The sequence below is a fragment of the Uloborus diversus genome, chromosome 6, assembly GCF_026930045.1.
Source record: "Uloborus diversus isolate 005 chromosome 6, Udiv.v.3.1, whole genome shotgun sequence".
Taxonomy (NCBI): domain Eukaryota; kingdom Metazoa; phylum Arthropoda; class Arachnida; order Araneae; family Uloboridae; genus Uloborus; species Uloborus diversus.
The window spans coordinates 14473435-14495968 of NC_072736.1; the positions used below are offsets into that span (position 1 = coordinate 14473435).

Here is a 22534-nt window from a genome sequence, read left to right on the forward strand (position 1 = left end):
GAAGAAATGTGTGGTGGATTCAGTAGTAACATAAGGAAAATGTTGAAATCAGATTTTTTTTCGCGCCTTCTTTTTTTCAGCGGAAACCAAATAAGCAAGTATGTACAATAAAGATAATGTACAATAGATGAGAAAAATGCAAAAAGAAAAAGAAAAAAAAATGCAGTTATTGCCCAAGACCTGCACACAGCAGAATCGACATATTTATGTAAAACAAATTTAAATCTTACAACAACCGGTCACATTGAGCTATTTTCTAATCAAGGACTTAGGTTTTAATGAATGAATACAGCAATTTAAAAATTAAAAAATAATAAAAATATTTACTTATGTCCACAACTCGATTTCAAATGATTTCATGAGTTGTTGGAAAAAAATCTCAGATTACTTTAGTAAAAAACAACATTGAAATGCAAAAACAATTATTAATTTCAAAATTTATGTCTACATGGTTTTAAAATAAAAGAGTTTTAAAGTCTGAAAAAAACCCCTCCATTACATGTGAGAAAAGGGACATAAAAGGGAAAGTCTTATTACATGTGAGAAAAATGTAAAATTACTAACATATTAGCATCTGTCATTTCTTCGAAATTATATGCTCTGATACGATGGTGTGTGTCTGCGGCAAGAACAGTTTTGCCATCTTTCCTGCACCACAGGCACTGCACACGAACACCTTCCCAAGAGTCTAAGATGCTGCCATCTAAGTCCTACAGAAAATCAAATTTTAAAAGAAATGCAACTAACAACCCCATACTTTTACGCATTTTTAATGGAAATACAGTGAAGCACAGTTTATACGTTTTTGAAAAGAGCACGTAAATGAAGAAAAAAATTATTATAGGTATACGTTAATGTGTATTAGACTCTGCAGGGATCAATTTGAAAAACGTGTAATTGATTAAAACATATAAAAGAGAAACATATAAACGGTGCTCCATTGTACGTACACAATTTACAGGCATTTTCCACATCAAATGTGCAGCTCTTCAAAAACAATCAGAAAAAGGTATAAGTGGAGAATGTTTAAAGGTGAGTATACTTAAAATATATATATATATATATATATATATATATATATATATATATATATATATATATATATATATATATATATATATATATATATTCACTGTTAAATTGAAATTTTGAAGAACTTGCATTCATATCTTTAAGAATGTCCCCAAATCTCTAACATAAATTATAAAAAGAGAAACTTTTAACTCTTCATTGACATATTTTAACAGATTTTATGCATCGTGAATTAATCATGCAAATTGCATTGTGTGCAAAAATTAAGGATGAGTGACTTTTTGAATGTTATACCATGAAAATAAGTTTTTAGTCATCTTGTAACTCCACTATTACACACACATTTGACATAAATTAAGAATAAATGTGCAGAGTTGCTTACACATTGGTAAAATTGTCCCCTTGTACCACCGCACACAAATTTCTTCCCATCCTTATGCCATGCACAAGTTGTTAGGCTATCTTCAGGTGAATGGTTCATTTTTACCCTTAGACTTCCAATCTGAAATGGAAACTCTGAAATCAGTCAGACAAAAAGGGCACTGGTTGAGATTTTCTTAATTAAATTGAATTTCAACACTTAACATTGTCTTTAATATTATAACGAATTGAACTTTCAAGATAACAGAAAGAATATCGTTCAACATAATCTCAGAAGAAAAAATTCACAATTTCTAAACCTGAAAGAAATATCAGGATTTTAGAAATAAATTATTATGACCATTCTTATTTTTATATATATATATATATATATATATATATATATATAAAATAAGCAAGCCAAATTCCAAATATTAAACAAATTATAAAAAATAATGATGATAAAAAGGAAAATTGCAAATAGCTATTAAATAGGAAAAGATAAAGTATGAATCCAGAGCTCATCAGCCGTAAAGGAATCATTAAATATAGTCAAAAGACCAAAATTTTTTTAACTATGAACTAAAAGAGAATGTTTAAGCTCCAGTACATGCAATATAGAGTAACATTGGACAAACGCACCACACGCTAAACTATAAACAAGAGCTCAAACCTAAAACTAAAAGCAGAGGGTTTCGCCTCAACTTCAATATTTTTCACTTTTATTATTATTATTATATATATACACTCTAAGACAAAAAAAAAGTTGCACCATGAAGGAAGTCTTAGAATACAATGACATTTGGAAAGTATGTTAAGTGTATATGGAAGAGTAAATGATTAGAAAATGAGAACGATATAAGCAAAATTTATTGAACAACATACACAAAATCAGGGTTTTTGCTACGATCGCATTTTTCGCAAAATGCGAAAACACTATCTCAATTGCGAAAGTAAAGCAAAGCACTTTCGCTTTTTTGCTCAACTAAAAAATAAGTTAATTTTAAAAAAGGAAACTTATAATCCAAGACAGGAAGCACGCATGGCGATAGTCAACTTAATCTTGAAATCTCAGCAAAGATGCTTAAATTACAATCAAGTTCAATACTTTGTCTTATCCGGCATTATGTCCCCTCAAAAACTGCATTATTAGGAAGAGGAGAGTGCAATTTTCTAAAAACCAAACATATGTTTTCTTAATGATAAGCATAATCCAAGACTTTTATTTTATGTTTAAAAAAACGCTGCTGTACTTATTGCTTTAAAGATATCATAGAAGAAATTTTCAATTATTTTCAACTGGAGATGAAACACAGAGGCATTTAGAAAGATATGAGAATGTAAACATATTTTAGCATTTTGCTAAAACTTTTCCCTTAATTTTAGCTTTTATGCTAAAGAACTTTTAAACTCAGCTTAAACCCTGCACAAAATGGGTAACATTCAGTATGGGGTATGGCCGCCATTATTCCGAATACAACATGCTAATCGTCTTGGTAACGAATCGTACAGGTTCTTAATGAAGTCCTGTGGTAGTCTATCCCATGCTGCTTTAACTTTGTTACGGAGTTCCGGCAGATTTCGAGGTACGGGTGGAGTGTTGACATCTCGTCCCATGGCATCCCACACATTCTCGATTGGGGACAGGTCTGGTGAATATGCCGGCCACTCCATGTTGTCTAGGCCTTGAAGACAAGCTCTAGAGACGGCAGCAATATGGGGTCGAGCGTTGTCTTGTTGGAATAGCGGCCGAACACGGGTGCTCAGGAATGGCAAAGCAGGATCTCTTGAACGTAACGTTGGCCGGTCAAAGCACCGTTAATGAACACTAGAGGTGATTTTGCATCATATGCACTTGCGCCCCACACCATGACACCAGGTCTCGTGGACGTATGACGCTGTACAATAAACCGTAAATCTTGGCGCTGACCACATTGCCTCCACACGCGGATTCTATTGTCGTCTCCACCAAGACAGAAGCGGGACTCGTCAATGAAGACTACGCGATACCATTCGACGCTCCATGTCCGTCTTGTACGGCACCATTCCGATCTTTTCCGACGATGCAATGTTGTTGATGGCAGTCGTCGTAACGGTCTACGTGAGCGCAGTCCCACGTCGTGCAGCCGTCGGCAAATGGTGCGACCACTTATTGGCTGATTGATGGAAGGTCCCACAGCCCGTTGGATGTCGGCAACATAGACTAATAATAAGAGTAGACCGAGCTATGGCAACCCTTTTGCTGTTCATAAACCAAACCATGTGACTGGTGGATATCCTAGCAACAGCGGGCGTTGATCGTAGCAGACGATCAACGCCAGCGCGAAATAAAATAAATAGAATTTATGGAGCACGGAAGAATGATCTTTTATGGAGTCCGATTTGTAAATTTGTTATTCTAAGTTGTAAATATTTTGTTAATATAGTGAGTTTTTCGTTTAGATAGTATTGTGCATTTTCTTTAGTCAATTTCAATAACTCTCTAAGCAATAAAAGATGCAAGCGACCAAGAAGAATCAGCAAACGGTAAGATTTTTACCTACAGTTTCAATTCAAGATACCGATTAGTACATTTTTGCGTTAACGCAAAACGTTTACGCCATTTCGTTCACGCCAACGCTGACAGCTCCAAATGAAATAAAAGTTACCGAAAACTGATCAAAAACTATTACTAATGTCAAAATAGTGCATAACTAAAAGAAAAACAGTTCAATCTCTGCACCTGGAAGTTTTTTTTAATGAAAACACATTGTCGTAAAATACATGTCGAGTGCCAAACTGTAGATAATGCTGCCATCTAGCAACCATGCTGCCAAAGTCTTCGCCAAGCCCTTCCACTAGTCACATGATACATCTATGAACCAATTTTCTTCATCAGTAAGAATGAGAAAGCTCGGTCTACTCTTATTATTAGTCTATGGTCGGCAACTTTGCTGGTTGGATCGTTACGAGCTTGCCTTACGAGCCTCCGGTCCTCCCTCGGTACGGTTTGTCTCGGCCTCCCTGAGCCTGGTTGACGCTGATATGTGCCTTGTTGAGTCCACTGCCGCCAAATGCGTGCAACAGTAACATCAGTGTAACCAACGTGCTGTGCTATCCGTCGAAATGACCATCCAGCTTCTCGGAGGCCGATTATGCGACCCCTTTCGAACACTCCTGGTTGCGTAAATTGCTTGCGAACTTTATTTCGAGGCATAATCCAATGTTAAACGACGTAACTAACAAATCAGATTGAGTTAAATTAAAATTGCTGCTCTACTGGACGCCCTTATATAGCTGGTCTTGCGCTGTGCTTAGGGCCACCCTGCGCGCGTTGCATGCGCAACCCTAACCTGGAAATTTAATCATTTGCATATCTTAGGCAGAAGAACCATCCCTCCAAATTTCATTCACATCGGTCCACACCTTCCTGGTGCAACTTTTTTTTTGTCTTAGAGTGTATATAATAGTTAATTTATAAAAATGAAAAAAAAATGAAAAAAAAATTAAGGGGGGGGGGGAACAATTTAAAAACATTGCACAATAACAAGCACAGCCTTTTCAGTTAATCAAAAATACAACCAACTCTAAACATAGATACAACAATTCATTTCATTAAAAATATTGCATTTTTATGAGCTAAAATACTTGGACTACTTATGCAGGAATTATCACAATTATGACGAAGAATAGTGAACAAAACACATTTAATGGCTACAAAAAGTACATGTACAGACATAAACAGGAACACACAAATTACAAATATATGAAAAACCATCTTTACAGTTTGGTGTCTAGGGTGGTCTTAAAACTATAACATCTTTCACTCTTGTCTTACAGTTTGCTTACCTGTTCCTTCTACTTGTGGCAGTTTTGCGGTACAATCACCGTTAAGAGTTCATGGAGCCCTTGGCCCACATTTATGATACAGTGGAACCTATCTAAATGACCAGCTTTTGTTCTTGTAAAAACCTTACTTAAATGTAGGGAGTCGCTTAATGCACAGAAATAGTTAATATTATCAGGTCCCGCATTAGGGATTTCAAATCAGGGGTGCCCATCCCCCCCCAAGTTCAGTGGCGTAAATTCCCCCCCCCCTAATTTTCCTCAACTCTCTCCTCTCCCCTTTTCTTTTCAGCTCTTACTTTTTATTTTATTTATTTATTTTTTAAAAATAATTATTATTATTTTTTATTTTTAATATTTTTTATTTATTTATTCTTTTAAATATGTTTCATTTATTTATATATTTAATTATTTTTAATTATTATTATTATTTTATTAGAAAATTTCTGTGCTATGCCAATGACACACACACATACAAACTAAATAAATGAAATAAAAAATAAACAGAATAAAATATAATACTAATTTAAATTTAAAATAAATCAATAAATAAATAAAAAGCAATTTTAAAAATCCTCCCTGCCCCAAAATTTTGATGGCGCAACTTGCGCCATAATCCCCCCTTGTGAGCACCCCTGTTTCAAATCCCTAGAAAAAAGAATTCTAGCCAAATTTTAAAACCCTTAACCAAATTTCTAATCTTAGCCAAAAGATAATTTCAACAAATTTTAATAGTGAAATTTTTTCCTTAGAAAACTTCAATCAACAAACAAAGTACGATTCAATTAAATATGCAGTGCAAATGTTACTTACATTTCAAATATGTAGTCAGGGGTGCAAATGGACTCAAAATAAACTGCCAAGTAAAATTAAACGTGAATACAATAATTGATAAAAGCTTTGTACAAACCTCAATATTCCAAACCCACAAATCTGATGAATCATCTGGGCCACATGCAATGAGATATGTATCGTCAGGACTCCAAGCTAAGAAGGAAACGCCGCCAGGATGACCTTCAAATGTTCTTCGATGATTTAATTCCAATGTGTCCTATTGAAACAAATGATTCAAAGGAAATTACAAAATTTCCAGCCAATGAAATACAATTTTGCATAATTTATTGCATCAGAAATGACTTTTTTAATATTGTGACTACAAATTACAAATTATAATGCAAATTTAATTTCAGGAGGTTTGACTTTTTAGTTCATATTTTCACTATCTTCTCATTCAACTTAAATAAAAATTTAATCATTCTAAGTATATCAGCCAGTTTATTTGAAGTTTGATCTTGTTGAGCAAAAAAAATCTTGAAACCAAACCAACAAGAGATACCATTGGGAAAAGAGGAAAGGCGAGTTGACAAAGCTGAGTGATAAAACACCACATTTTATTTATTTGAATGATTGCCACAACATATTGAAAAATATTGCAATACGATATTTTTTCAAATTACTGTGTTGCAAAAATACTATAATACAATATTTTTTTAAAAAATGTACACTTTGAAGTAAGAATTTTCCCATTAGTTTTCAGGACAAAGAAAATATCCCCCAACCCTCGACATCTTTGGTGACAACAATGACACAGGTTAATTTTCAATGAGGTTATAAAAAGATATTTTTTTGTTATGACTTTATGTAAAGCAACAATAACGTTAACAATCTGTGCATTATTTCCTCAATTTTTCGGCAACTTTTGTTTCTGGCATTATTTATGTTTGGTAATTTTCAGCAATGTGAGTTAGTTTCAAACCATTTCGCATTTTTTAGTATATTGGGCTTCAAAAGAGATGGGAAGGCACAATACTACACACTGCTAACAAGGTTGTTACAAGGTCATAGTACATAGTATAGGGCTGGGTAAAGTAGAAATTTAAACACTGCCAACCTTACACCCTAATGTTACAATGCATTAATATGTTAAAAGACACTAGTACTTGAAGTTTAAATAGAAATAATACAAAATTATCATGCATCAAAAAAAAAATAATAATAATAATTTTAATTTTGACATCTGGAATTCAAATTATGTTTTTCGCAATAACGAGTGTGTGTGTGTATGTAGGCATGTGTGTTTGTGTCTGCGTACGGGCATGAGTGTTTGTGTGCATAGTGGTGTGTGTGTATGTGTTTGTGTGCATAGTGGTGTGTGTGTGCATGCATGGGCATGTGTGTGTGTGTAGGATATGGATGCAACCTGGCGAAAGTTTTCGCTAGAGGAGCAGCATCGGGAGGGGCCGGTCGACGGTGGTGCTGCAGAGGGTGCTGGTGGGAAAATAAAATCATAGGACATCAAAACAGTCAAGTGAGAACAATAAGCAATGTGATTGCTCAAAAAAAAATGCAATTGCTGAATTTATACCATACTTTGTGATGTATCCAGCATTCAGCCCTAACATGCAGTTATTATAAAAATCAGACAAATGTTATAAGAAATAGATTTTGGGAAAACAAACACAATTATTCACTACTCACGGGATTGACGTCCCAAATGATAATTGTAGTGTCTTTAGACCCAGTGGCCAATTTTCTACCGTCATTTGAAAAACGGCAAAACCAGACCTCGTCACAGTGATCTTTGAGAACTTGCACCGTCTCGCATGGGAACTGTTCCCTACAACAGTAATCATTAAGATATTTCAATTAATGCTTCAAATTATTTAAACATCAATTGGGAAAGACTTGAAGACAAGGAATACTTACTTTGTACATGTGTGATCTATAAGTAGAGAAACATTCTCCAAGTTGCTCTCCGCCTTGGAATTGTGATAAGGACACCTGTCTTTCTGAAGTTCAACTGCTTGATGTAGTAACGTTTGCAACCGTCTGGGTGGTAACATAACGGAAGGGGGTAAAAATGCTGAAAACAGAAGAAATTTTATCAGCATGCGATATCCAATCCTCTTACACGAAAGCTAAAGCATAACTTTATATGCTTCATTCTCTAAAGAAAAAAATAAACAGTAAATCTTTTTAAGGGCCCTAATTACTACTAGGTCCCCTTGGGTTCCAACCTAGGGAAGGAAGCCAGGACTACAAATTCAGAGGCATCATCAGTATAATTTTTTAATTTTTCTCATATAAGCAAAAAGCAATTCTGCCAAAATATTTAATACTCAATCTACAAAGTGATTTTAAGGTTTTTATAAAATTAAGAAAGAAGGTACCTGAAAAATACGCAATTTATAAACACTAATAAAAGTTAGGAAAATTCTTTGTTTATATGAATAAATATACCTTGAAGCTTTTCCATGAGTTTTTGTCTTGAATGTGTTCCTTTTCCATCCCAATGAGACATACGTCTCAATTCTTCACCTGTGCTGCACATCATGTAACTAAAAAGGTAATAAAATGAGCTGTTATAAGCTTAAATTATATAAAAATGTTTGAAATTTCATGCACAGTGTAACACAATTACAAAAAAAAATAATTTCTTAGTAAAGGTTCAAATCTTTGTATTATTATTACACCCTGGAATGGATTGGACAACCCACACACCCTTATATCTCCCTTCTTGCAACGCAATACAAAGAAGCCATCAAGATAGAGTTGTCAAAAGGAAGTAGAATGGAAGAGCGATGGCCATCTAGGCACAAGCTCTTGTATGTAAAAAGTTCATTGTTTTGCCTGAAAACGCAGGGAGCAGTCAGGTATATCAGCAATGCCTGTATGGTGGAGGTAGTCATGTCCATTGGAAATTCTAAAATTAGCAGAAAAAACCTACCAAAGAAAATCTAAGAGGACAGGGTTGTAAAAAAGGCAAGTGCAAATCTGAGCAAATGTTATTTTTATTCATTTACTTTTTTTTTTTAAGTTTTAGAAGTCAAATTACCAATAGTACAAAAGTATTCTCATATTGAAATTTGTTCATAGCTTTTTTTACTATTGTATAAATTATAAATCAGTTAAAAATTCGAAAATTTTCTTATTTTAAAAATCCACTTTCTCATTTCACTTTCATATCTTGCATTTTTTTTTTTTGTTCTGTGCATTGATTTCTTTCAGTTTTAAGATTAAAATGAAAAAAAATATTAAGACATGTACTAGAACGCATAAACATAAATGAAAAGACATGCAAGTAAGTCGATCAAATCAGATTTAATGCTACAAAAACAGCGGCCTAGTTCTAAAATACAATGCCTAGAAGAGTAAAACACACAAAAACAAATGTGAAGACCATCAACAGGCTCTGGGCTCAGCTAGGCTGGCCCAAGTCTATTTATTGCTCCCCAATGAAAGTCAATGGACCTCTTAAAGCTATTTCTCCCCCTCGTTCATTCCAGCCTCTTTCGGTAAGCTGTTTCAGGTGCCCACAAACCTACCAAAGTAGTAATTTTTCCTAATTTCCAGGTTATCCTGAGATTTGAATAGCTTAAAAAAATAACCTCTTGTCCTGCTTTCTGTGCAAAAGTTGAATCCATAAACATATTTCATTTTGACACTTTTAAAACATTGAATCATGTCCCTCCGACTCTCCTTTGCTCCAGGCTATACATATTAAGCCTTTTAAGTCTGGCATCATTATCCAAATCTAAAAGTCCCCTTACTAGTCTAGTAGCTCTTTTTTTTTAAGCCTTTCCAATAAAGAAATATCTTTCTTGAAATTAAGGAGACCAAAACCGAACAGCATACTCCAAATGTAGTCTTACCAAACTTCTATATAAAGGCAAAACCTTCTTATATCAAACTCCTCTTCTCCCCCCCCCCCCCTATGCAAACACATACACAATACAAAACAGAGAAAATCATTCATGTGTGACAGCATGTGAGAAATGCTGCAGGAAAGAAGAACCTTTAAAATGCAATACAGGCAAGCCTTTAAAAGCCACTGATTTAATTTGACGCAAGCACTTCCTGCAATCGCTGACTGTGAGTGTAATCCTAGTCAGGGGTAAAAATTTTTAAAAAATAAAGTCACAAGTCCGAAAGAAAAGTACAGTAAAACCTGTAAAGTTGACCACCTGTGTAAGTTGACCACCTGTCTATGTTGACCGCTTTTGTGAGGAACGGAATTAGTCCTATCTTGTATAATGAAGGAAAACCTCTGTAACTTGACCACCTTTCTATCTTGACCACCTGTCTATCTTGACCACTAATGTACCCCAAATTTGGTTTGGAATATTGTAAAAAACCCTTTGTAAGTTGACCACTTGGTTTATTTTTTAAAACTTAATTTAGCAAATTATTTTATTTTATTATTTTTTTAATAGCTTTCCAAGAATATTTTTGATGCCAGACCAGCATTTTATCAACTAAATAAAACAGCAGCATAACTAAACCTCCTTGTAAGTTTAACCACATTGGAAAATTACTAAGAACCCTTTTATTCTCTAAACTTGTTTTTCTTTTGTCGTTCTATTTGAGATTACCTTTTGTACTCTGTGTTCAATGAAAACATGTGTCAGTAGAAAAGTACAAAGTATTTTTTTTCCAGTTGCAATATTTTGTGGCAACACTGGAATTGTGTTAGAGTAAAAGTTATTTGCATTGCAGTATTTCTAGTGCAAGGGATTAAGAAATAGGACATTTTCATTTTCAACTGCCTTTTAGAACTATGAGAGTCCAGCTTGTTGCTCTTTGTGTTATAGTTTTACATAAAATGGCTTCAAAAAGAAAGTTAGTTGAACTTGAGATTTATAAAAAGTATGAAATATTAAAATTAATTGAAAAGGGAGAAATCCAGAGAAAATCAGCTGACACATATGGAATTTCCAAAACTAGTGTCTAATAAGTGTACCAAACTTCAATAAGGAGTAATTTTGTTGAAAAGTAGATCATCATGGTTATAAATGTATATGAGAAAGAAAAATAAGCGAAATATTTGTTATTTTTGATTAGCTATGAATTTTTAAGAACTATTAATATCAAATAACTTTTTATAAACAATGATTTTTTTTTTTTGGATCAATTTACTGAAATTTTAAATTTACATGACACATTATACGTCATTCTGAGAAAATAACCTCTAAAAATATTTGAATAACATTTTAAATTTATTGTTTCAAAGTAACGTTAAACGATGAAAGTGAGTTGAACGGAAAGAATAAGTGTCAATTAGTCAAAAAATGAATACATGGTGCAAGAAATGACAAAAAAAAAATCATTACCCCCTTTATAAGTTGACCACCTGTCTAAGTTGACCACCAAAGTACTGCACCGCAAGTGGTCAACTTACACAGGTTTCACTGTATTACAAAATTTCACTGGTTCGTACATACTTTTAATGGTCTAATCCTGTCCTGGTTTTAAACAATGGAAAAATTAAAGAAATATTACACAATTAAGCAAAACAATATTGACTTCATAAATAGAGTAAATCAGCTCTTTTTAACAATTTCTGAGTGACTGGGGAAAGAAAGAGCAAGGCCATTTTCCAGAAACATCACCACTAGTCAGAGAATTTAGTCAACGAAATTGTATCTCTATTGTTGCTTTGGGAGGGTGTAAATAGGGTGGGGCCAAAACAATATGTTGTAACATTGTAAATAAAATTACCTTTCCCTCGACACTTTAAAAATTAATTCATGCTTAAAAATTTTGAAAAGAAAACTGGGACAAAAATTCACTGGTCCCATGGGCCAGTAAAATTTATATTCTGCTGGTCAATGGATGTTTCTGTGATCCCTGACCAGCAGATCAGTAATTTTTTATTTTAATTCTTCCCTGATAATCATTAAGTTCTGAGAAGGAACATGTTTAGTTTGTCTTAGCTTTATATGATTGTAAGGATGTTGGGTTTGAAATATGCATTAAAATTTACCTAGTTTAAGATTTGCCGCAAGAGTTTTATGAATTTCTTCCTGTATGTTGAAACTTTTATGTACACTTGATAAGTATTTTTTTTCCTCTCAAGGAGGGAAGAATATAAGTTAGTTAAATTGAAATGGTAGCAACTTTTGGAGGCCCAAAAGAAAAAATGATTTTTTCCCGCACTTCACGTCTATCAAAATTAATATTTGCATAAATATATATATACAGTATAACTTCAATTTAATGATATATTTAACTGGTCCGGATTTGTCTGCATTGAATGTCTGTGCTCCTCAATTTAACGATATCCTTAATTTAACGATAACTTTTTCCAGTCCCTTGACAATCGTAAATCAGGGTTATACTGTACAGTGAAACCTGCGCATAACGACACTGTCTATAACGATAACCTGTCTATAAAAATCTTTTTTTTTTGGGCTCTAGCAAATTGTCAGCATGAATAATCAAACTGTCTATGACGATAACCTGTCTATTACGATAGTTTTCACAGGTCCCAACAGTATCGTTGTAGACAGGTTTTACTGTATATAGATTTTTTTTACCTCAACATGGCTGAGAAATTTTCAAGGTTCTCTTACCTACTTAGCTCATGTACTCTGTTTGTATTAAACCTTAAAGGTGTAAGTTCATGTCTTAGACATTGTAATGCTTCTAAAACATGTCCGTCTTCAAGATATTCAAGATATTTTTGCTCCAGTAATAAAAATTTCATCTCCTGAAAAAAATTTTTGGGAAGGTTCAATGAAAGTACATAGAAAACAGGGCTCAATAAAGAAAATATCTGGTTTCAACATGCTTACAACAAGGGAATGATGACTTTCTAGAAGTGGTTTCAAGTCCCCCAGATCTGTTTCTGCCTGTAGACAACACAAAAATTCCATTCAAAATTAAAATCCTTTTGAACACTTTTTAAGTGTTACTTTAAAACTATTTAAAAGCACAAAATACATAAATGGACAAAAATGAGGGTTGTAAATTGCAGCTGAAAAAAAAAAAAAAAAAGAGAGGGGGGGGGAACCAAGATTGACTTTATGTAGTTTTACCTTTGTCCAATCACCGTCCATGACATGGGCCTGAAATTTGGCTGCAGAAGGATGATCCAATCGACAACCCGATTCTTTCATCAACTGTTCTGCTGTACGGCTAGAAGAACAAAGGAAAGGTGTAACGCCTTGTGAATAATTTTTAATTTCTTAATCAAAATGTTAATTTGAGGAAAACTAATTTTCACACAGTAACATGACAACCAAACCAAATATGATATACTAAAAGTAAAAATTCAGTTTTTTAAAAACTTACAAAATGGAAGCAAATTTTTAAAAACTAAAATAAAGAAAAGAGACAGGTATTTCAGGCTTGATTTTATTGCACTTTGATCCCTAATTCATTATTGAGATGGGAGAGAAAAACACAATCGGAGTGATTTGAAAGGTTTGTGGAGGATTGAATGGAAAATTTTTATAACCCAGTCCCAACTTTTGGGAGTTTTTCATTACCTTCATGATCAATTTTCAAATATGTTATATTTTCAAGACTTTAGTGACTATAAAACACTCTGTTAAAAAAGAGAAAACACGTTCCATTATCAACCTCTTTTCATTCAATGGCTGGAAAAAATTGTTTACTCTTGTCCCAGGAACTGAAGAAACATTTTTGGGACATTTTTCTTGCAGAGTTATGAAATTTATTTCCTCAGCTATATAGCATAAAATACATCTTGCTACAGTATGAAGACCCCAATTTCGGAATCCAAAAATCTGGAACACTTGAAATCCGGAACTTTTTCCTTAAATATTCATGAAAAAAATGATAAAAAAATGAAAACAAAAATTAATTTGAATTTTGACATCTTGAATTCAAATTATGTTTTCGCAATCACGAGTGTGTGTATGTAGGCATGTGTGTTTGTGTGTGTGGGGGGGGGGGAATGCGTATGTGTGTACGGGGTATGTGTGTTTGTCTGTGTGCTGGCATAAGTGTGGGGGGGGGGGAATGCATATGTGTGTGTGGGGGGTATGTGTATGTGTGTGTAGGCATATGTGTTTGTGTCTGTGTGCAGGCAGGAATGTGTGGGTAGTTGTGTGTATGTGTGTGTATGTATGCGTGTGTGTATGTGTTTGTGTGTGTATGTGTTGCATGTGTGTGTAGGTGTATATGTGTGTATGTGTTTGTGTGTGTTGCGTGTGTAGGTGTAGGTGTGTGTAGGTATATGTGTGTATAGGTGTATGTGTGTATGTGTTTGTGTGTGTGCGGGTGTGTGTGTAGTTGTGTATGTATGCGCGTGTGTGTAGGACATGGATGCAACCTGAAGACGGCTTTCGCTAGAGGTGCAGCATCGTGAGGAGCCCGCCTGTCCACGGTGATGGTGCAGAGGGTGGCGGTGGGAAAAATCAAAGGAACGTCAAAAACAGTCAAATGAAAGCAATAAACAATCGTGATTGCTCAAAAAAAAAAAAAAAGTTTTTTTCTTTCAGTTTTGAAAGTTCAAAACTGTTCACTTTCGGAAATTACTTGTTGAAAACATAGTTCAGTTCAGCTTTTTAAAAAACATTTCTTGATGTTATTCCTAAACTGCTTAACTGTTTGCTATAATTGTGCAGTAATCTTTTAACATCCAGTTTTGGTGAACGATAATTCTTTGATCGAAAAATAAAAGAAATTTAGTGCAAGCATACATCGAAGCAAGGAGAAATGTGACAAATACTACATGACAGCACAGTTTTCACTATTTTTTGAATCCAAATTCGGAAAGGTCATGGCCTCAAGCATTTTGAATTTGGGGTCACATATTGTACTCCTGTAGTATGAATTTTGGCAAATTCAAATAGGTCTTTTGGACTAAATATCTGATTGTGATGTAAATGCTGCAGATCCCCTTTTGTAGCTAAATATTTTATAGTAGGAGAAGGTGGGGCACCTTGGGACACCATAAATTTCAGCTTTAATCTCTTTATAGTAAATAAAAGTAAGGTTTCAAAGAAATTCTGTAAGGAAGTCTGTGGCGGACGTGTGTCCAGGAGACCCCATAGCACCTACAGCCTTTAAATTTTGTACAAAATTACTTCGAGCCCCGGGGGTGTGCACCTGAAAGTTTTATTTTTTAAAATTCGAATTAGTTTTTTTGTACTTAATTTTTTAAGCTCAAATTTTGCGTAAATTGCCTATTATTGCCTATTAAAGGGCTGAAAAGTTACTTGCACACATTAATATTATATATCGTTGGAAAGGGTAGAATTTTCCTCGTTCTACTCAATTTGTTTCAATGCTCCAACTTAAATACGGCGGAAGTTATTTGCGTTTTTAACTTTTTTAGGCTTAGCTAAAATTTAGGCACTACTTTCTTTATTAAACCTATTAGCAAAAAGCAAAGAAATTGTCCCACAGATTTCTTTTTGACACCAATGGAAAGAGAGCGTCTTTTTACTCCAGATATAACCCGAACTATGGTCAAAAAAATAAGCTTCTATCTCCAAAAGAAAAAAAGTTACAAGCAGTTAAAAATTAAGTTTGAATAATTTCATCTCCATTAAAATTATTGATGTTTTATTTGGGGTTGCCATAGTTAAGTATTTTCGATTTGCATGTTTCCACTTTCTTATTCCCAAACTTTAAAGGTTTCGATTTTAACGGAAAATCTTAGGCTCAACTCTATTCAAGCCCCGAGATAAAGAGCAAAATATATTACTAGAGGCCACAAATATGAAAGAGATTTTTCAAACGAACAAAACTGCAGTGATGCAACGCTCAGCCCTTATGGCAAATTGGTACAAGTTATTTTGAAACACGGGGTAGGGGTGCTTTTTGATCCAAAGAGAGCCCAAAATGCATTATTAATCTGTTTCTTGACTATTTAAATCTTTGCAAAGCAATCTTTAGGGGTTGGTGAGCATCAGCGAGCAGGGGGCAGAGTCCCCTAGTTTTGTAAACAGAAATTAGTTCTCTTAGGACATCATCGATGACAGCAGAATCTACTTTTCAAGGTACTTTGAAATTCCTTACATTAACAGGAAAAGACGGATCTAATTTTCATTGTTTTGAGAGATTCCGAGTTACATTAATAGATGGTTTCATTATTGACATTTTTAAGTAGGAAATGAAATAATTTCAATCAGAGCATGTGGGAATTAAAAAATGTCCTTTCATAATAATTTAAAGGTTAAAAAATGTATTGTGCTGCTAAGTCTTAACCTTCAAAAAGTTGATATATACAGTAGCCCCTTGTTATATCGCTCATTCGGATATATCGCTCTTTTTTTGGGTCTCCCGAAACATTAAAGCCTAAAATAAGAAAAAAAAACTTTGCTTTAAGTTTGAAACCATGTCTGAAAACATATAGTATTGATCAGAGGTCTCTTTCTTCTTTATTTTGTCAATGAACAAAAAGAAGCTATTCTTCTGAATTCACTGGAAAAGCAGAAGCAATTAATGTCATCTAAATGTACATACCCACGTAGTATATTTCAGTTTAAGATAGTCTAAACTACTTGACATCTTCTTTTGTATTGACACATTGCCTTTACAATGAGTGAGAGACATCAAGCAGGTGTCATACTAGTAGGGAAAAGAATTGTGCTTGGTTGCACAAACTGGGATTTGCATAAAAGAAAGGAAGAATGATTTCAACGGGTAAGAGTTTTCTGATAAACAGTGTGGTTACTTTTACTTTTCACATGCTTTCTACAGCAAGTCAAACGGATTAGAAAGTCTATTGGAAATAAGAGAGTATTGGAATGCTCACTCTTATCTCGCGGTAGCTCAGAAAGATCGTCTTCATTCGCCATTTGATGTTTTTAACTTTCTGATGGTGAAAATTTATTTAAATTTAAATCTTGTTTAAATTTTAATAGGCGTGATAGTACACTCGTTAACTACATCGAAACCATTAAAAAGTCATGTCAAAAAGAACGAATGCTAATTTACTTGTGCATTGGACTTATGACTTTTTAATGACCTCCGTTATATAGCGCTTTCGGATACATCACTCTTTTTCTTTGTTCCCCGAAAAGCGTGATATAACGAGGGGTTACTGTAATAACAATTTAAGTAGGGCAGGTTGGGGGACACTGTCCCAAGCTGCTCCACCAATGAACAGTACAGAAAAAGCCTATTTCATTGTGCTTAATAAATCTAACGAGATTAAATGAACTAAAATTGAGAAAATGGCTACTCTTTTACAAAAAAAATGATTTTTCTTTCTAGATAAAGTATTAAAATATTAAAATACTATTTGATACTCTTTTGAGGATAAGAGGAGGGAGATATTTTTTTCTATGGAAAGTTAGGAGAATTTTCTGTTTGCCAATAAATTCGCCAAATTAGATTTTTTTTTTCACCGAGCTTACGATTTTATCATATTTGGTGCAATGGAAAACGTTTAACGTGGTCCCTGCAATTTGAAGCAAACCATAAGTCGGGACTAGTTTCAAAATGTTTATGGGCTGACCACAGAAAATAAAAAAAAAGTTTTGAAGAAAAAGAAAAATATTGTATATATCATAAAAAACTACCATTCAAATTTCAGCAAAATTAAAAATAGTGCGCATAAATGATCTGTCCCCAAAACAAGTGCTAGTGAAATCTCGCTAACATGTCAACCTTTAGATTGGCCTGTCATCACAATTATACAATGACTTATATCTTACATTAAAATTAGTTTTAGTAAATTAATTAATGATTTGATTTTGTTTAACTAGATTAAATTATCATTTCTAGTTATGGGATAAGACAACGCAAAATCACTAGAAAAAATAGCTCCAGAGAAAATAAAGTACTCTTCAGTCAGGGTAGGCCAGATTAGATCCTATGTTTTTTTTTTCTTGACACACACAAGAAGTATGGTGAATTTAACTCATGAATGTATTTGCTTGTTTTCTAACGAGAAAACAAAGATACAATTTTTGTAGAAAGTTAAAACACGAGTTGTTGCACTTTCAGTGGTTACCTAAAACAATCTCATAATTCTTAAAGAATTGCATGAAAATATCTACCTGCCTTTAGACTATAATAACAATTTACAGCCAATAGAATTTGTAGTTAACAGGTTTCCAAAAAAGTGTGTGGGGGGTCCTTCACTAAAGCTTTTGGAGCTTTTTTTCTTTTGATATAATATTTTTTTTAAAATCAAATATTCAACTTACATAGGTATAAACATCACATTATAACACAAAAATGATTGAAGGTAAGACACAATTTGAATGTTTTAAGTTAGGAAACTTCAGCTTTAAAGAACAGCAATTTAGAACAATAGATTAAATAAAATAATAATAGAAGTACATAAATTAAGCTGAGGAACTACACATTTCTCAAAAATCAGTATTTCCCCAATACAAGCAAAGACATTTTATACATATTTTCCTTTTTACAATTTTCAAACTCTATAAATGAAAAAGAAGAAAACAATTCAAAATTCATCAACAAGACAGGAAATAAAATTAATGTGTTTTGCATTTTCATAATTAGTTGATATTCACAATGTTTTGACTTTCTATTAAGTTATGATGAATTAGTTCTTAAAATCCATTTCTTTTCATGACATAAAAACAAGTAAAGAAGTCACAAATAACACCTAGTCATATTACAAATAGCAGCAATTGGCATGTGATAGAAGATTTCAAATATGAAATAAGAAACTGAAAACTTTTCACAGCATGATAGTATTACAGTGAAAAATACAGAAAATTCAGTTTTTCTTAGATTCAGCCAGATCTTTGTTTGGTTCCTGACATGTGAAGTTTCATGTCTCATTGTGAAACTTTAAAGTTTCAGGAAAGATTATAAAGCTTTTAACTTTATTTCTTAATTCAATCAATAACAATAAAGCTTAAGTAATTATAGATTGCTTTTAAATACCTATTAAAATATTTAAGGGACCTAATTCTAGAAAACTATGCTTCTAGAAAACATGTATTTAACCTCCCATCAAACACATTCTAATATTCTTAGAAAAACGTAAGTATCCCAAATCATTTTAATAGAAGATTCACAAGAAAGTCAAAACATTTCAAACTAAAACGAAAGTATTGTACCAAAATTGAGCATTTTTTCTTGATGAACAAAAGTTATGTAATAACTATAATTAAGGATCACTAACTACACTACAACAGTAGCACAGAATAAATTTAATGGAAGCAATATAATTTGTAGTTAAAAAGGATAACTTAAGAATTGATAGCAACACATCTGAGTAGTTAATTGCAATCCCAACTATTAAAATTAATTTCATTTGTAGAATGTGCCTCAGATAAAAAAAGATCGTCAATATTCCAAAGATCGCTGAGGAAGCACTGCAGAAAGAGAAAATGAAATATAAAAATCATCTGATGCGACACGTTCGAAAATTCTTCAGAAAATAACGGAGTTATTCTTGAGAGAACTTTCTGAGATCTGAGATGAGGTTTAAAATTGTGTACGTAAACAATCGATAACGATCGAACAATGCATGCATTTGACAAAGCTTTAAATATCGTTGTTGTTGTGTTCACAGTAAAACGCAGAAAGAAAAATGAAATTACACATGGTGCAAGAAACAAATTCGAACACAAAATATATTGTAAACATTCTACGAAACACAAGTGTGACGCACGATAGTTCGATTTCAAGCAATGCAAACGAAAGCTATAATTTAAGTCCTGTTTTTTTTTTACGGTGATAAAGGGAAAGGAAATAAACCGTGCTGTTTAGAGGTAGTTAATTATTAATGTAAATTAATAGACATCAAGCTTACTTTAGACCCAGACCACGGAGATGCTGGCCAATTAGACGTATTATGTCCTGATCTGTTTGGGATCTTATCTTTGAGGATATCGTCTTATGAACCTCTCCATTAATTTCACCACTGTCTTCCAAGGAACAACTACCGTTTTGCAAGTCATTACTAGTTGAAGCAGATTCACCATTGTGACAACCATTACTGGCTTGCATGTTAGTACTGACTGCAGAAAGGCGCTGCTTTTTTAAGGGTGGGGGAGATACTCCACCGTCGTCGGAATCTGCACTCGATGCCAGGCTTGCTTGAAATGCGACTTTTTTGAATCCACTTTAATTTCGTTTTCAAATACTTCAAACGATATCCATTAAGGTATCATTAAATACCTCATTCGCAGAACTCACTAGTCCTCGTACGCCACCATCAACTTTTGTAAACATAGCCAATAGCGAAATCTCAGCTGTAGCTTCTCTCGCAAAATCTGACGTCAGAGCTGAGAATTGTGGGATGCACAGTAATGAACCAATGAGCGGCCCGTAATAACTAGTTTTCGTGTTCAATGTCACATTTTTGCTTTTCTTCCGAATAAATTATTCAAGGTAGGGAAAAAAGTAAATAAATATCAAACTTCCGAAGCTGTTGTTAGGTTACTGCCAAAAGTTCTCTAAAGTGAATTAAATTGCAATTCAAGGAGTAATATAGGCTGAAAATTTAGCTTACGAAAGACACTAATTGTCGATTGCTGACACGTTTTGATGACATTCTAGATTTGAAGTACGCCGCCTAGGGATAAAAAAGAGAAACAAGATAGAGCTGATGATACATGAAATACACCGCCAGCTCAGTCATTTCCAGCCGAGGACTGCAGTTTCGTGCTTATTAGCACTCATCAGCCCGGCATAGGAAAGTGACTGAGCTGAAGATGGAAAACCTCTTAAGAAAGCGAAGAGTGCAAAACTAACTGGTAGCTAATATGGAATTAGCAGACCAGACGAGTGACCGAAGCAATGGTTCGGTTCAACTCGAAGATTGAACGCTGATGTTTCGTTATGAGATAATCACATCAGTGAACGAATACAATCCAGAGAAAAGGCAGTTCGTTATTAAAATTTTAAAAACTAATTTTTCAGATGAATTGAAAAGAAAAACTGCCTTTCATACAATTATGAAATAGAAACTACTGAAATGTTTCTGTTTGGTCACAGGGACGCTAGTAAAGGTTTAAAACGTCTTCAATTCTTGGGTTGCGAGTAATTGTGTCATTTAAACAAAAAACAAGGAAAGACAAAGTTGGATCGGCCAGAATCAAAAGGTAAACATATTTAAAATATTGGCATACACTAGAGTTCAGTATTATTCAATGATAAGGTTCTGTGATGAGGTGTCGTCCAATATTGGAAGCAAAGGATGGCCAATGTTTGATAGAGTTGGATCCGCCATTATCGAAAGACATACTTATTTGCAACACTGGCAGGTACTCATACCTAACGTTTCGACAATGTTGTCGTGCTGTATTGACGAATACTATAACCAGAGGTTGTCGAAGAATGTGCCGCAGATGGAGGTAAGGAATCAGGGATGCCGTGAAGTGTCCACGATATCAAAAGGTAGATCCGTATTTTTCTAAAATATAGAAATAAAGCAAAATCAAAAGCCCACTGTGTTACTTTTTAAACACAAAAAGAACTTCTAAAGTGAAAAAAAAAAGGTAATAAAAATAAGAAGGGAAAAAAAACATTCAGCGCACAACATCTAGAATCCAACCCGCCCTGGCAATCATTTGAACTTTGACAACTCAAACTATATTTTTCGCAATCGCGAATTTCGATCGGAGCCAACTCGTTGGATTTCTTGTTTCCACAAATGGTTCCTATCGCAGTCAAAATTCAAATTAATGCAAGGGACTGGATATTATATGTCATTGCGCTGGACGATGGATGTTGTTTGTTGGATGCTGTTTTTATCTCAAAAAGGATTGTGTAAATTCGAGAGAGTCCGGTATGAATAAAGCCGATTTCGGGGAATATAGACGAGGAGCTGGAGGAGTGCGCCCCACCCGGGAGGATACCCGCGCGCGGAGGCCTCAAAAGGATAGGATGCTATTCTTCACGCTCAAGTGAAAACAATAAAAGCAATCATGATTGCTTAGAAAGGAAATGTTCAAAGTATATAATGAAAATATAACTGACAGGAAATGCAGCGAAATTAAATTCTATAGATAACACAAAAACAGAATTGAACACTACAACAGACCAGGGGTGCAAATTCCCCCAGAGCCGGAGCACTTGGATTTCAGCCGCATTACCAGTGGCGTACATAGCACCCCCGGAACGTTCGCGGCGCAAGAGGTACGAAGGTGCACGACACTCAACATGATCCAACATCGACTTACAGTAAAACCCCTCCTAACGGATACCCCTCAGATGCAGACAATTTTTAACTCCCTGATTCCAAGGCAAATAACCTTATTAAATCCCTGTCCTGCGGACACCTCTCTATTGCGAACCAAAAAAAAAAAATTGTCCCGTTGGTGTCCGCAGTAGAGGGATTTTACTGTAAAAGCTTTGTTATTCATTAAAAGCCTGTCGGCCAGTTCCGTTCATCTGACCGCTTTCGACGTTCCTGTGACTTTTCAGATTACCATGACGATGAGATTATGCCTAGTTCGTTGTTTTCAGTATTTATTTCGAGAGATCAATTTTCGTCCTCATGGTTACAAATCGCATGCGATTATTCAAGGCTTAACTCAAACAGATTTTGCATTTAAAAACTTGTTTTTTTTTTTTTAATTTTTTTTAATATGTGTGTATGTGTGTGTGTGTATGATGATCACGTTTT

The 22534-nt window shown here is 34.1% G+C and overlaps 1 protein-coding gene across 1 annotated transcript in view; it reads right to left on the bottom strand.

The window, feature by feature from the left end:
* Nucleotides 1-20110, bottom strand: part of LOC129225238 (WD repeat-containing protein 26-like) — a 32668-nt gene extending 12558 nt beyond the window's left edge. Inside the window, exons 1-10 of the mRNA XM_054859811.1 lie at nucleotides 19715-20110; nucleotides 13035-13134; nucleotides 12792-12848; nucleotides 12570-12706; nucleotides 8458-8555; nucleotides 7924-8080; nucleotides 7696-7834; nucleotides 6128-6268; nucleotides 1415-1534; nucleotides 565-710 (exon numbers count right to left, since the gene is read on the bottom strand). Coding sequence (XP_054715786.1) covers nucleotides 565-710; nucleotides 1415-1534; nucleotides 6128-6268; nucleotides 7696-7834; nucleotides 7924-8080; nucleotides 8458-8555; nucleotides 12570-12706; nucleotides 12792-12848; nucleotides 13035-13134; nucleotides 19715-19911 — 1292 coding nt within the window. The 5' untranslated portion in view covers nucleotides 19912-20110. The remainder of the gene's footprint in view (nucleotides 1-564; nucleotides 711-1414; nucleotides 1535-6127; nucleotides 6269-7695; nucleotides 7835-7923; nucleotides 8081-8457; nucleotides 8556-12569; nucleotides 12707-12791; nucleotides 12849-13034; nucleotides 13135-19714) is intronic.
* Nucleotides 20111-22534: the final 2424 nt, after the last annotated feature.